This window comes from Chaetodon trifascialis, chromosome 14, assembly GCF_039877785.1.
Source record: "Chaetodon trifascialis isolate fChaTrf1 chromosome 14, fChaTrf1.hap1, whole genome shotgun sequence".
Classification (NCBI taxonomy): Eukaryota; Metazoa; Chordata; class Actinopteri; order Chaetodontiformes; family Chaetodontidae; genus Chaetodon; species Chaetodon trifascialis.
Genome location: NC_092069.1, coordinates 14,791,792 through 14,808,102, shown reverse-complemented (window position 1 = coordinate 14,808,102; position 16,311 = coordinate 14,791,792). Strand labels below are relative to the sequence as shown.

The window sequence follows — 16,311 nt, the reverse complement described above, 5'->3', positions numbered from 1 at the left end:
ATCACTTGCCCTGCAGCAGTTTAGCATTGCCCATTATCATGTTCTAAATATTGGGGAGCACGCAGCGTCCTCGCTCCTCAGGGCACAACAGGGCCTCGTCTGTCACAGATCGAGCTTGTTAACATTTGCCCGGCCTGCCACACAAATGTCCTGCAGTCCAGCTGGGCACTTGGGGCCACAGAAGACCCAGCGGCAATTCTGCTTGGCACAGGCGTAACTGTGAGCCCTCTTAAAAACAAATCACTCTTGACTGGCGCTCCTGCTCAGCCAATCACTGTTGACTGTGACCCTTGTTTAACCAATCACATGTGGCATTTGTCTGCAGCAGAGCGCCCTGTCACGCCCCATGGCGGCGTGACTCTGTGTTGTTGGCTGTCACGGCGGCATATGAGGTCAGCTGTGGAGTGGAGACCATTGAACCAGAAAGGTCAAAGGTCAAAGAGTAATATTCTGTCATCCTCACGCTGCAGTGCTATCAGCCTGGGACTGTGTGTGTGAGAGAGGGAGAGTCAGACTGGGTGTGTCTTGCTCTTGATGGGTTTATTTACTGCATGTTTTGATCTGATTCATCATATTTGATCATCTTTTGATCCTTTCCTGAGGACTAAAAAAAAAGTGACAGTGCTAACATGCAGATGTTAAGCAGGCTTAATGTTTACCTCAGTCACCATCTTAGAGCGTTATCACGCTAACATTTGCCAATTAGCGCTAAACAAAAAGTACAGCTGAGGCTGATGGGGGTGTCATTATTTTTGTATTTAGTCATAAACAGAAGAAATTTAAATTGATCTGATGGTGGTGCGAGATGACATCATGGGATTACCAAATTTCTTACACCTCTTCCTGAGGGGGACATGAATCTGTATCTGTAGGAAAAGTCAGGGGATCACCAGTGTCAGTAGGATATATCGTCTGGGAACAATAAATTTTCGTGGCGTAATTTCAGCTCTCCAGTCAGGACCAAAGTGGTGGACTGATCGACAACAAAGCTACGCTGTGAGCATGGCTAAAAATAAACTTGTCAGTGCTCTCAGGACAAACTATGTAAATGAAAACGCTGCATACATCAATATCATGACGTCAGCATTAAGCTTATATAGGCCAATTCATTGGTCCAGCTGTAGCTTCACTTCATGTGGACTACAGTCTGGACAAAGACCCTCCGGCCAGCGATAAAGCTGATGACCTCCAAATTGTCCCTCCTGTACATCAAAATGTGATTGAGCGTTAGTCAGTCAATTACTCAGTGGCTGTTAATGGACATTCAGCACGCACATCTCTTCCAATTAATGTGTGTTGTACATGTTGGTGTGTATTCACCAGCTACATGCGTCCTCTGAGGTAGAGGGCCAATCAATAGGAGCTGACCACAGTATGGACCGCTGGTTGTTAATGTTGGCTGTGCTTAATACTGGGTGGCTATGACAACGGCAGCCTGGAGTCGGGGGGGGGGGGGGGGGGGGTAACAGCAGCGATCCCTATAACACCGCCCCTCACACACACACACACACACACACACACACACACACTTAAACATTAGTGTGTGTGGATGGGGGGTAAAATGTGATCGAGGCGGATATGAGGTAATCTCCCTTGGGTTAACAGTATGACAATAGCACGGAGGCTCAGTGACACACACACACACACACACACACACACACACACACACACACTCACTCATCTGTTATGTGGTCAGACAACAGGCTGGTCAATGACTTCATCTCTGCCAGTCTGTCCGTCAGTCATCTCTTTGTTGCTGGATGGATCATAGTGGATGCAGCAGTGCAAGAATTCAAACCTGAGGGACGTTTTTTAATCTCAATCCATTTTTAAGTGGATGTCTTTGGTCAGTTGTGCAAGCGGCGCTGTTGTTTTGTCATTTCTGTGGCAGGCTTTCAGCAGGAGGATTAAACTGTTTTTGATGAGTTATAGTTTTGAGGCAGCGGAGCAGCACAAGAGGGAGTTTGGGTCTTAGGCTGCTGCTGTCGCTGTTGTCGTCTTCGTCTTTACCAAAATGGACATACATCGGCTCCAAGTGCTTCGTTACTGCCTCCCTCAGAGCGTCAGTGACTCAGGGTTGTTTTACAGCCACATCGCTGCCAGGTTTGTGCCCACGCTTTGTAAGACAGTGTGTGTGTTTGTGTGGTCAGTTCTACTTCCAGGATATGTCAGTGATGAGTGATGGAAGTTAAATGTCAAAGACAGCAAGTAAACTGAAAGAGAGAGATGTAAATACGTTTGGGAGATATGAAATAGTCAAAGTTGTAAATGAGAATATCTGCGCTTGACATCTGATGGTTTGGTCATCGTGTGTAAAGAAAGTGTTTCTATATTCCACCAGCACAGACGGGCAGATCTTTCTTTGCTGTATTTTAATCAGAGCTAAAATACTAATCTGTAATCTTAATCTGGCCTCAACAAACTGTCGTTTAGACACAGAATTTAGGTTATTTTGGATTAGCAATTGTGTGCGAGGATAATTTGATTTGGCATAAAGCTGCACCAAAAACAGCTTTTTGTTTGTGTCTTGTGTGTAAGAGTTAAACGTCAGAAGTTGTGACTGATCTTTTCTGATTCTTTCCTCTCGCCTGGCTGCATCTTTTCAGTCAAAGGCAGAGATGCTGCCAGAGAGACGCAGCCCACCATGTGAACACACCGAGCATCCTCTTTATTCTAAACAGCCTCACATAGAGCATCTCTGAATAGCCAGGCTGTGTAGGGGCTCTACACATGTTTAATTCACACATGTATTGAAGACAGCATGGCTTCTGGCTAAAAGTGCATCCTTTCGGGCCAGTGCCCTTCTTTTTCTCACTCTCTGCTTTCTGCTCAGAGGATGGAAGATACAGACAAGAGAGGGGAGGGAGGTGTGATCACTGCTACTGTCCCAAATGAGAACTGTGGGATCAAACAGCTCTGTTGGCTTTCTTGTTATCACGAGGGAGTGGAGGAAGGGAAGGCTTTAAAAAAAATAAAGGACAATGAGGTCTTATGTGTACAGTGTGTGCAGCTGCTGCTTAAATTTGACTTGAACCACCAAATATGTAGGACACAAGAACCTGGCAGGCTGTTTAAACTTGATAGTAGCAGCATCGCGACCTGAGCCTGCTTTACTGATAACTGTGACAGTCAGATCCCAAAAAAATCATGCTGTGCCCCGCTAGATAAACAGTATTTTTTTTTTGTCGATTTCAGAAGGAATAATTGTGAATTTTATTTGTGCAGCTCAAAATCACAAATTTTAATAGGACTGTAAACTCAAAAACTACACAAAAAACCCTTTAATAAGCAAAAAAGGCAAAAACCTCAAGAAACCCAGCAGCAGAGTGATCCATCTTCCATGCAGGGGCCAAGTCTGCAGGCTAAGGATGGGCAATACAAAGATAAATGCCTGGAGAAGATGAAATCTGGCTCTCATAAAATATTTATTTTATTTATTTCATTGCATTTATTCTTTTTAACACATTAAAAAACATATTAAATTAGGTTTCATGTCATTGTGGTCAATAGTTTGCTGCAATGTGATGAAGTTACTTGATTTGTCTGGTATTTAATTCACCGGTTTAGAGAAAAAAAACAGACATTCCTGTCATTCCTGCTCTGCTATTTTATTTATAAACCCCTTTTTAATTGGTTTTTCAGAAATGTTACAAGATTGTAGTAAAACCTAAATACAACAGCAGAAAGTAAATGAAGAACACAACATATAGTATTACACTGATTACATTTTCAGTTTGATAAGTTAACATGAATGCAGTGGACCGGTGTCAGTCACTGACTTGCAACTAACCCTGCATTTTCTGTTGTGAGAAAGTAGCAGCACTACAAACTGATACATTATGGCATGAGACTGAGCTTTTTGTGCACAACTGGGACATTTAGCTAAGACCATAAGCACATTAATGCGGTTTGCATTAATGCCATTAAGACGGCAGTACTCCTCTCTCTCTCTCACCCATCTGGGGCTTAATTTTAGCCCTTTCCACAGTGCTGCATTGGACTTTGTGTATCACTGGGGCAAAGGTTAGATAAACATACCATGGTATAGTACAGTTATCACGATCTGGACAACATGATGGATCAGGGATGCTGAAGCTTTGATGATGTGTAGATTATGAGAATCTGAACTGCTGTGTCAATATATAATGGTCTTTTTGTTAGTAGTACTGTGATGCATTAGTGGAAGAGATGGAGATATTTTTATGCCATTGCAGCATAGTTTTAAGTCTTTCAATCCTCATTATTGTGGTCTTAATCATGATTAAAGCATGTTACTTCAATATTCAGTACTAATACGCACATAGAAAGTCTCATAAGTATACTTACAGTAGAAATATGAATGTAGAATTTGGCTCTGTATGAAAGAAAAATAGGTCTTTGGTGCAGTCTCAGGGGGAAAAGTGCAATTCTGATTCTTTTTATTGAATGTAGTTGAGTCTTATATGTAAACCTGCTGTGTGAGTTGATACTGTATTGAAGATTGATACCACTCTCATGTCCATAAGGTAAATATGAAGCTAAAGCCAGCAACCAGTTAGTTTAGCATAAAGGCTGAAAACAAAAGAGTGAGCGAAAACCAAAGTGTAAAAATGACAGTTCATCATTTTACATGGTGTTATATGACACATTATTTCTTTGCCAGGAGCAACAACTTCCTTGAGTCATATAAATCAGTGTAAAACAGGAAATTGACATTTTCACACTTTGCGTTTTGTACAAATTAAAATAAGGTGCAATTTAATTAGTGAGCTTAGTGAGGCATTAGTAGGCAGATTTTGTCACCTTTGGACAGAGCTAGGCCAGCTCCTGTTTCCAGTCTTAGTGCTAAGCTAAGATAACCGGCTGCTGGCTGCAGCTACATATAAAGTGTAAGCACATGATAGTGGCAACAATCTTTCCATGTAACTCTCAGCAAGAAAGCACATAAGCAGTATTTCCCAGAATGTCAAATTACCTTTAGAAATGGCCAGTTGATGAGAGAATAACAATATTAGGCAGTTCATTTAAGCTCATAGGTTATAGGTCACCATTATTACCTATAAAAGATACCAGGGCTGATTTTTGTATTGATCCAAACTGGTTAATTCAGAAGAAGACCTAATTTGTGCATTTATAGGAATCAGATAATACTGATTTTATTATTGCTTTTGCTGAACCCAGATAATCTACGACACTGAATAATGATAATTTAATGATTTCTAAATATGGTTACACATGACTGCTCTTTAGTTTTAATTACTGTAGTAGAGTGTTACAACCCATGCAGCAACTTTGGCTACTGCAGTGCCTGAAATCTGGCATCTGTCTCATTTCTCGCTGTTTCTTTCAAACAAACTAACTGTGCATCGTTTGCTCACTTACAAATGACCAGGCTTCACACTGTTCCTCAGCAATAAAGTTGGCTTGTGCTGTTTTTAGTTCCTGCGGGCCTCCTTCCCTCCATGTGCCTGTGAACAGTACTTTCCCCGTGGAGCAGATTAGAGGTCTTGTACGAGAGTTAAGTCCTGGTTAATTTAGATTTAAGACTGCAGTGAGGTAATGATCTGCCTGCCAGGCTCTGTCTCTAATCCAGCCAGTCAGACAGACCTCTTCCCTCCGTCAGCTGGACCCCAGCACCCACCCAAACACACACACACACACACAGGCATCCATACTCTAAATGTACACACCCGCACCTATACTACACACAGGCGGGGTGGCTTTGCCTTGCCCCAAAATTCCCATTGATCCCTGGAGGCTGTAATCCTCATGATGAGCGTAATAATAACAGACAACTAACCAAATCTATACACAGTAACCAATCTGTGTGTGTGTGTGTGGAGGGGCTTGTATGGCTATCTCTGTGAGGACCAATCAGTTTTAAACCAGCATATTGGGGACAGTTCTGTGTTTGTTTATTTTTTGGCCGGTCTTCATTACTCAAAGGACTATTTGAGGGCCAAGACTTGGTTTTAAGGTTAGAACAAGGTGATGTGATGGTAAAGGTTAGAGCTAGGGACTGCATTATGTCAATGAGGTATACCAGTATGTGTGTGTGGGAATATACACATGTGCTCATCTGTTTCTGTTGCCCTAAGCTGGCCCTTCACTAAAAATATCAGTGACTGTTATTTTGGGTGTACGTACAGTATGGCTACCATAATATTCTGAGTGTGGGTGTATAATTATGTATTTCTGTTCCTGTTCAGCGGACAGCCTCGGTCTCAGCATGATGAGGCCATGAGTTGAAGTACCACTTGAACCTCCTGTTTCTGCTTTACGTTTCACAGCAGTCTGCAAGGTCACCGGGTCTGTTTGCATCCCCTCTTATATTCAGGATAAGGGATGACTTAGGACAGGCTTATTACACAGTTTGAGCTGGACTGAGTGGTGTGGACAGAGTTTAGAGTCCTCCTCCACCACAGACAGCCAGATTTCAGATATGGCAGCATATTGCTCTGCTGAGAAATACACAGTCTACCTGAGGATGCTGTTATCTGTTTACCAAACCCAGGATTGAGTTTTAAGCCCCCCCCCCCCCCCCCCCCCCCCGACTGTATGTCTCTATTAGTACCAACCAGGGATACATAAAACTGTGTAATTATCACTTCTGCTGCACGGAAGCCTCTCTGGATCGTTTTCGTCTCTCAGCTGGATTTCGTTGTACAGGAGGTTATGATTTTTTCCCGCTCGTTAATTAGCATGAAATGAATTGATTAATTGGATACATGAAGTTGTCACCCGCTGTGCACATGGACTGCTGCACCTCTAAGATGCAGCAAATAATCAGGGTTAATTCTCTGCTTTGTCTCTTTATCTGATGTGACAGTTGAGAAAAGGATTAATTAGGATTTTCTGTTTGCGTTCATCAAACCATCGGTTCCTCTTTCATTATTTTAGCCGTCGTTTTTGCCCTTGAAAGCTATGAAAGACTGGGGCACACAGGAGAGGTGAAGAGTGGCTACATGGTATGTGCCACTGAACAGCTAGAGTCCCTGTTTCCCCTTATATTCAGCCTGTATGCACGTGATTCTGCTAAAGGCAAATTCTTTAAAGTGAAACAGTTTGGTTCTGGTTTTGGGAGGATTTTTATATTTTCCTACTGTGATCCAGCATGCAGTCTGTAAATTAAACTGTTGGATTAGCCTAGTTTAGCAGGGTGTCTGTTGGCAGCTGTGGTAGGAAAATGTAGCCTCTCCAACACTTTGGGTTTAATACTGTGGACTCATCCAAGCATTAATTTTTATTGCAAGTGACACAAAATCCAGCAATAACTTTTTTGGATCTTTGCTGCTGCCTTAAATGCACAAGGAGGAAGTGGATTGGATGTTTTATAGGTTATACCTTTATAAATAGAGAAAATCATCAACTAATAGTACAGAAATGGAGATACATTCCGGTGTCTTGCAGGTATAAGTTGTAGATCATCGTTATAGATCACAGTTTAAGACCAGTGAGGGGCCTTTGTTGCTTCTCTCTACTGTCAATTAAAGCCATAAATTGCCCCAAAACATGCCATTAAAAGAATGCAGAAATGTTATCCATCCATCTTTGGAAATGTATTTAGCTGAGTGGAGCTGCTACATGGCCACATACAACAGATAATTATAATTAAGCAAGAAAGGTTAACTGTACTATTCATGGGAAATTTAAGGGAAAATGGCAAAATTCCCTTAAACCTGAATTATGAGGACTCTCATGCTCATGAGTAGGGTTGTCATTGTTCAGTATACCTCACTACCTCTGTATCAGTGTTTCAACCTGTATGGACCTTTGCTGACGGCGCACTTCTCTGCAGCGTTGGTAGCTGTTGGAAGTGTTTTTAACATTTAGTTTTCATCACAGAAACAAAGGCCGAACGATTCTGAGCTGCTGTCATGAGGCGGCCGCGCGGGGCTGTGTTGAATGACTCATCATTTGTTCGGGTCTGTTCGGGTACCTTCCACTGTGAACCAGCAGGATGAAACAATTACCCCAGCAACAAAAGCTAATTGCCATGATAACAGAAGCTCTGCCCCCGGGTGCTACCCAGAGAGAACACATACACTCCACCACCCCAACCCTCTCTCTCAGTATGCCAAGGAAGCACTTTCCCAGCCTAAGTGACCTAATCCTGAAGCTGCCGAATCTCACAGAAACATGAAACTGCTGTTCCTAAATACGCACACTCAGCCTATGATGTGCACAGTCATTTGTTGCACAGTGTCAGGTTCAGGTATCATTTCTTCCAGGCCTGAGATCTCTGCTAATGGACAGAAAACACACAGCCAAGACACTCAGTGTGTATGTATAGGATTTGTGTGGAGGAGGGTGGGGTGAGGGGGGGCACATATGTCTGACCATGTGTGCAGGGAAGTGCTTTGCTTAATTCAAAAGCCTGGGAATGTGGCCTCCTTTTCACCACTCGGCTATGAGGCTTATTTGACATAAGGAAGTGTTCAGTGTGGCAGAAGCCTTCATATCCTCTCTGCCCTTGTTTTTGTCCCTGCCGTCTATTCATCTCAACCTCTCTCTGTGCTCTGGACTCCTCGTCTTTTTTCTCCTCAGGCTGCCTTTTGAGGTGAATATTATTCAGACTCCACAGAGAAATCTGCCTAGTCCAGCAAAAACAAGGTGAAATACTCAGACGGGAGCTGTTGGCCACATCAAGTCAAGCTGATCCTTTTTCAGAACCACACTAGTACTTTAAATTCAGCATATATGAGTTTTCTCTGCACCAATACAAATAGCTTGTCAGCTAATAGCAAAAAAACTGCTACAGACTTTAAAAACAGCCCTTTAAATATCTGTGCTTGTCTTATTAGCCTGTCAATGTGGTGTGAGCAACGTACAGTGTTCCTTTTTTTATTCATGAGCTGGTCATGGTGAGGCGCTCATGCATTTTTAAAGGTGTAGCCTATAGAACACTCAGAGGGAAAATACCAGCAGGTTTAAACCTCCAGAGGACTGAAGCAGCCTGAAGAGAGAAACTGCCCAAATGATCAGTCAGCCTTGGTTCACTCGAGCTATCTGCACCTTTGTGGAACTGCTGAGTAATATTTTTATATTAACACTTGTGGTCTGCTCATGTTAAAGGGGTCAATGGTAGTGATGAACCTGCAGAGCAATACGACCTGACTCAGCAGTGCACCTCAGGTCTATGCAGCGTTTTCACATCTCTTAGCTCATTGTTTAGATGTCACTGTTTAGATTGCGGCTTATTGTTTTGATTCACTTCCACAGCTCTCATCGGCGTCATTTTCAGTAGCAGCAGGAAGTTGTAAACGTCAATATGCTGTGTAGTCCGTACCAAACGGCTAGCTGGTGAGCATTTAACAGCGAAGGAAATGCTAAAAATTTCCATCGGAGACCAAAACAAAGTGAACAAATGGACTCCAAATGAATGCCAATGTTTCTCTGTGTCTGCTGGATGTGTAAATAGGCTAACATGTTAGCCGTCTCAACTTTGTAAGACGATAATATGTCAAATTGTTCTTCACACTTTGTTCTGCTGCCTCCATGTGGCAAAAAAATCAGTTATACCCCATTTTCACACAGACTTTTTGACAAAGCAGGAAGAGCACAGGTGTAATTAATAACATTAATCATGGCTGCTTTCCACTGAGGCAAGCCAGCTCCAGGTTTCTGCTATTGTGCATCCTCACACCCTGACATGATGTACTGGTACACTTAATGGAATGGAGCCATCGTTAGTGTTATTAATTACACCTGCACACTTCCTGCTTTGACAAGTCATAATGACTGCAGTGAAAAGGGTATATTGCAGGCATAAATCATCTTTACAGAACAAGGATGAAGTTTCATTTTTTGCTGATATTCTCTCGTCTTTTCACTCATTTTTTGTCATTTGTCACTAATAAAGCTTCAACAGAAAGCTTCAACATTTAGCCACATTAGTTTTGTCTTATTAGATTCGTCACTGGAATGAATTTTGAACAAAAATTGTCTTCTTTGTAAATCATGTATTCTAAAATCACGTTTTCTTCTTCTTTGGTTTGACCTTCAGTTAACTTCCTGCCACGTACTTTCCTGCTCTGAACATCACTTTGATTCATCACGTTATTTTAATGTCACTGATTGTGATTTGAGCAATAGCTGACCTTTCTCAGATTATGCCATATCGCCTGCTGTCCCTCCATCACAAACACACAGTCACATTGTTTTCTTTGCCTCTCATATCCACCATCTCTCTGCTCAATCACCCTTTTTTCTGGCTGAAGCTAGATAATTTTTTTTTTTTTTTTTGGGGGGGGGGGTAGAAGCAGCTGTGATGTTATGCAGCTATCATGTGCCCTTTTGTGCCTTGTCTGCTCTTTGTCATGTGACCGAGGGAGAGTCCGCCACCCTCAGTAACTAGATCACACACACAAGCATTTAGCACACTGTCAGAAGTGGTGAGAAGTCTTTTTTTATTCTTTCGCTGCTCTGTGAAGGTTGAGATTAGCTCTTCAGTTAATGCGGCAAAGTCTCAGGCAGATCTCCGTCCTCGTTCATGTTCTGTTCTCTATCCTGTGATGTGTTGATTGAGCAACGCGCTGTATGTAAAGAAGCAATAGACGAGACGGCCACTTTATTTCTGACTGCTTGAAGAGAACTGAAACCGTCAGCAGCGTCAAGCTGGAGGCACTCCATCCCTCTGGCCCAAACTGCTCCAGAAATAGGGCCTGTTTTTGTAAGAAGATCCATCACAGAGATCCAGCCACCCCCCTCGTCCCCTCCCTTTTCCCAGTGAGACTCCGGTGGTCCGTCGGGTCTCTGAAGTGGAGAGAAGTGTCTGTTATGTGATTAGAGAGTCTGTTTAACTTATTTAGATATGTAGGAAACATGATGTCTGTAGTTATCTCGAACAGTTTTGCATCCAGAATAGGAGCGTCTCCTCGAATGTAGAGGCAGTGAACTTTTTAAACGGCTATATCTTCCAGCCTGGCTTATCAGCGATGAAATTGATTATTATTTTCCACTGGGAAGGACAATTATAGTTTTTTGTCTGTCCTAGTCTTGATATATATGGAGGAAGAGGGCATTTGCACGAGGTTAAGGATGAATGTTTGCGTCTGTGTCAGGGCTGCTTTGATTTTATCTGGAGTGAATTGTTGGGTTCAGACTTGAATGTGTTTGAGGAACTTAGCACTCACATTTGCTTGTGTTACTGACAAATGTGTTTCCTGTTCGAAGTTCCTGTTTGTCCGTAGATGGAGGATATTGATTGTGCAACCATTTTCCAGCCATCAGCATCTGCATCAGGACCCACTTTTGTCTTACTTTTGCCCATTTTTAAAAATGTCTCGATGTTGGAGTCATGCATAAATTGTGTTTTGATGCCTCTGATGTGATATTGCTGCTGTGAACTGATGATGGATCATGAACAGAGGGAGGGTAGTTGAAATCGTGGGAGTTGTTGCTGAAATCCATCTGTCAAGCGAGCTTTAAAGGCTTCTCCCTTAGGAACTAGATGATGTGGCCGTGCAGTCTATACATCTAGTATTGTTGCAAGGAAATAAACATGTATACACCTGTCATGTGTCAGACAGGTGATTTAACTCTGAGAATAAAAAGACTTTTAGATAAAATAAGCAACTGTAAATGAAAGTATGATGATATCAAACTTCCTGACTGCTGACTATCAAGTGCATCAAACAACATTAAGACCACTCTGTCACTCCCAAACCTTATCTAACATAAAACTATATTTTTAGAGAAGACGTGCATCATTTGTGTGAACAGATAGAGGCATCACTGCTGAGTTATTTGAGTCGGCTCAGACCACCGCAAGGGAACCGGAGAGCAGATGATGGCAGGAAAACAAGAGGAAGCTGGCTGAGAGCGAACCATGCTTTCGAGCGGTCCGGGGGGGGGGTCTCTCAGGTGTCACGCTGACTTCCTCCTGCAGAGCAGCAAGTCGAAGGAAAGCTTGTTGGAAGACGGATGTCACATGTTGGTATTTGAATGTCACCTCCATCCTCAGGGCCTTGGAAACAAGTCCTCATTATCTGCATATCTACATATCTCCTCTTATTACTTCTGCCATTTTTATTGTCAGTGTAATTGTACTAAATCGCCAGGGGTATAATGTTACACTCTACAATCTCCTTCACTTCAGGCTCTCAAGGTAATAGAACAATTCATCATACTTTTGGTTCTTGCCATTAGTTCTGGCTTTTTCATGCTCTTACAGCAGTACTTTTATTTTGTCTGATGCTGTCTGAAGCCTCTGTAAAGGGGTCAGGCCATGTCCGATGTTAAAATTTGATGTAATAATGGATTTAAAATGTGATTATAGGGCACAATCTGCCTTGTTGAAAATGTGTCAAATCTCAAGGAAACTCTAGCTGGTGATATGAAAGTGTAAATTTTAAAGCTGCAGATAATTAGCCTCTTCCAGCTTCCTAAAGCTTCTCTTTTTCTAATTAAAAACAATAGACAGATAATGACTTTTATCTTGCAGATCTGTCTCTTTCTCCACCTGATCCTATCACATTTGCTGCTGCAGTGACTGAATTTATGTTTTATGTCTTATTTCATGTCAGCTTATTGCAGAGATTCAGGCAACCTGACCTCCTTGTCGTTAGTTTGCTTTTCTTGGCATTTGAGCCTTCAGGCTGCTGATGTGAGTCTCACTGCCAGAGAGCAAGACCCCGAGGGGTGAAAGCGAAAATGAGAGAAGCATTTAGTCACTTCACAGGTCCTGCAAGTTAACCTTGCTTCCGCCTGTCCAGATCTCCTCTCCACCTGCTGTTACATGTTTCCATACTGAGGCAGTTGTAACACCTTCTGGCACATATGGTGCTAAGGTCGTAGCGGTCGTATATACGGCTCTTTCTCTTATAAACTCCAGCTGTATGTCTTGCAAGTGGTAATTTTGTGATGTTATTTGTCTAAACCACATAAGTCAATGGCAAACGTGTCTTTTTAGTGAATGAATTCCGTCAGCTCCTCTGTGGTTGTGAACATGATTATTTTATGCCTCCTCTTAGCAGTGTGTGTGTGCGCACGCGTGCGTGTGCGCATGTGTGTGTGTGCTATGTGTGACTTTTCCCTTGCTTTTTACCAAGTGAGTCTCCAGCTGGCCATACACTTGCTGATCAAACACTCCTTTTGCGTTTTTAACACACTGTGTCATTAGTCGACGTATCGCGCACACCCTTCTGCGCTGCTGCCTCTAAACAGTTCTTGATGTGCTGCTACACCACAGTAAAGGCCAGGAGGGAGAGGGGAAATTTCCAGGCTTCATTTTTAGGCTGAGGTCTTGTTTATAGCTTTTAAAAATGGCTCCTCTGCACACACATGCTGTCAGATTTCTACAGTGGCAAAGGTGTGGCTCCCCAGTGAACCCTCAGCTAACCAGATAATCACACGCTAACTTTGTTTTACTGGTTTTGTTTTGATGACCACCATCGCATTCACACTGTGCTGATCAACAGTAGCAGCATGAGAATTGACAGTGCAGTGAAGCCTCTCTTTCATACAGTTTTTTCTACTTTTTACAACTGTTTAGAACTGAATCCTGGCCAATTTTTATTTCGTTTAGCTTTCGTTGCTCATCTTTTCTACCTATACATACACATGCATACATATGTATTTTAACTAAGACTGATAGCAACTGCAGCACATCTATGAACACTGGTGAGATTTTGACAGTGGTTTTCCCACTAAAACACATGGATTATGTTAATAAATGCCAAGAAAATGACCTATTTTACCTTCTGAAAAAATTTAATTATCTTGTCTTTTTATCAGAGAGTCACAGTGACATGTTTCAGCTTTTTTCAACACACCAATCAAAGGAAATAAATTCACTGGCTCTCTAAATGTCTTGTCCAGTCAACAGAATGATGTTTCAGTGTCCCCCTGGAGTCTTATGTGCTGTCTCTCCTCCATCAGTGAACAGAGTATCTGCCAGGCGCGGGCCTCGGTGATGGTCTATGACGATGCCAGTAAGAAGTGGGTGCCCATCAAGCCTGGGCAGCAGGGCTTCAGCCGCATCAACATCTACCACAACACTGCCAACAACACCTTCAGAGTGGTGGGTGTCAAACTGCAAGACCAGCAGGTGAGAGACGCAGGGAAATCATCAGCATCACATTGCTGGTGATGAGAGGACATTTCTGATCAGAGTGCTGGAGCTGCATACATACATAGAGCTCATGTAATCTCCTCGCTCCTCTGTCAGATACGTGCTCACAGATCACAAGTCTGTTTGTAGTGCCTTCCTTCACACCGCCTCCTCGTCTGCTCCTCCTCAGTTAGTGATTTAATACATTTCCCATAATGACTTTTAAGAACCCTTTGTGCTACATACCTGCTGCACAGTGCTTATGCTGCATCACATCAAATGGGATGAACATTAAAGATGGGAATGATTCAAATGTTAATGACTTTCAAGTGTGCACATGATCAAGGCAGTGTGACTGCAGAGTTGGTTATGTGAGGATTAAATACTGTGCATTGATACCAAAGCCATTAAATTTGGTTTAATTACATTGAATGAGGCTTTGGCTGATGTCAGGCATCTATATTTGTTGTTTTCAGGCTGTATTAGTGTTAGTAAGTGCAGATAAATTGGAGCATTGGAAGAAGTTTCTCAGTCATAATCGCAGTTCTGAAGTTGGTGTGAATCCTATTCACAAGTTGGAAACTCATTATCACAGTAAGTCTGATATGATACAAATGCAACATTAGCCAGAGCAAAAAGAGTTTTAACAGGATTTCCATTTGAGAAAAAATACTTTTGTGGCTTTAATCTGAATATTCATGCCAGTCTGGAAATGTGTGTCTGTTCCTGTTTTCTAAAGGATTTAACCTAATATGATTGTTGAACGTGCACCAACTTCGACTAAGCCCTGACTCTTTGATTGACTTGTTTTGAATCCAGAACTTGATGCTAATTGTTCATGATTGAAATAGTAGAAAAAGTCCACATTTGGTGTATTAGTCACTTGCTATAATTGTAATCATACTAAGAGTTTTTTTTTGGTGTTTTATTGGAGTCATTGTGATCACAGCTGCTGTAGAGGTTAGAGAAGCATAGAGTGGAACACGTTAAGTATCATCTGGTAAAATGTGGGGGAGAAAATGTGTCATAATCTTTTTAGCCAGGTGCACATTATGAAATCTAACATTTTAATCCTTTACCTATTGAAGGTGGTGATCAACTACTCCATAGTGAAGGGCCTGAAATACAATCAGGCCACCCCGACCTTCCATCAGTGGCGTGACGCCCGCCAGGTCTATGGGCTGAACTTTGCCAGTAAGGAGGAGGCCACCACCTTCTCCAACGCCATGCTGTTTGCCCTCAATGTCCTCAGCTCGCCTGACAGTGGAGGTAAGGATTCATGAAATATGGCAGGAATTAATCTTCTTGGCAGTCCTCTCTATGAGCTTTGTATTCTGGACTTTCTTCATGGAGCGCTGAGGCCCAGGTCTGCATTGGCCTTCCTGCCAGGTCATGAGACATTCTCTGAATGTTTGAGTCAAATTAAATGGCTCATCTCAACACAGAAATGCCTGATTGGAGATTTTGAATCTCATCCTGTTGTTGGAAACCTGCTAATGGACCTTTAAATGGATTTTGGTTCAAATAACAAGTGACTGTCTTTAACTGTCATCTGTGATGAGTTCAAGTCTATTTTTGCTCTCAAAAGAATCTCAGTTAACCACAATCAAATAATCCACATCGTGTTGAATATTTTCCGTTTGTTTTGACTACGTAGACTCTTTGTTTGGATACTTTCTCATCAGATCTGTTAAACGGGATGTACATTGTATACGGACTTCTGAGCATGTTGAAGATTTATCGAAGCTAGACATTAAATAGCACAATCTAAATTGTTAATTGTATGCCCACAAATAATACATTGCAATCTTCACAGCCACTGAAATCTAACTGCTTATCTAAGCTGTACTACCCTCTGCTGGTTAGTAACATGTACTGCAGCTACACTCCGCACCCTGAACCAAACAATGGTAACAGTGTATGAGCCTGGAAGGTTACTGACTGGACTTTGCTCTCATTTAAAGATTATTTATTTGAGTGTTTTCATTTTCACTGTAGTGCTTTACTTTTCAGTGCTTTTCAAAGTAAAACATAACAACTGTGTGTAGCAGGGGTGCAGCAGGATTAGGACTGGTAGATTTCTTGTTTTTTGTAGAGTTTTTTAACATGGACAGTGAATTAATTCAGCTTGAACCTTGAACTGTATCTGAAGCCAAATTCACGCCTACTCCTGGTTTACTAAATAGCATCTGACCAGCTCTGGTTACAAGCTACTTATAAGCTCTGTGTGTGTGTGTGTGTGTGTGTGTGTGTGTGTGTGTGTGTGTGTGTGTGTGTGT

General features: G+C 42.2%; 2 protein-coding genes across 6 annotated transcripts in view; one reads left to right on the top strand and one right to left on the bottom strand.

Annotated features, from left to right (window-relative positions):
* Positions 1-16,311, top strand: part of evla (Enah/Vasp-like a) — a 36,380-nt gene that overhangs the window by 8,530 nt on the left and 11,539 nt on the right. For 2 of the 5 annotated variants that reach the window (XM_070979928.1, XM_070979927.1), the window contains exons 2-3: positions 13,861-14,029; positions 15,121-15,301. In XM_070979928.1, the coding sequence (XP_070836029.1) occupies positions 13,861-14,029; positions 15,121-15,301 (350 nt within the window). Of the gene's footprint in view, positions 1-1,762; positions 2,104-11,808; positions 12,089-13,860; positions 14,030-15,120; positions 15,302-16,311 lie in introns of those variants that run through there. The other 3 variants (XM_070979926.1, XM_070979931.1, XM_070979930.1) reach the window with 3 other exon arrangements.
* tpp1 (tripeptidyl peptidase I) overlaps positions 8,087-16,311 on the bottom strand; it is a 41,051-nt gene continuing 32,826 nt past the window's right edge. The window contains exon 14 of the transcript XR_011603052.1: positions 8,087-8,098. The gene's annotated coding sequence lies outside the window, so the exon portion shown is untranslated. The remainder of the gene's footprint in view (positions 8,099-16,311) is intronic.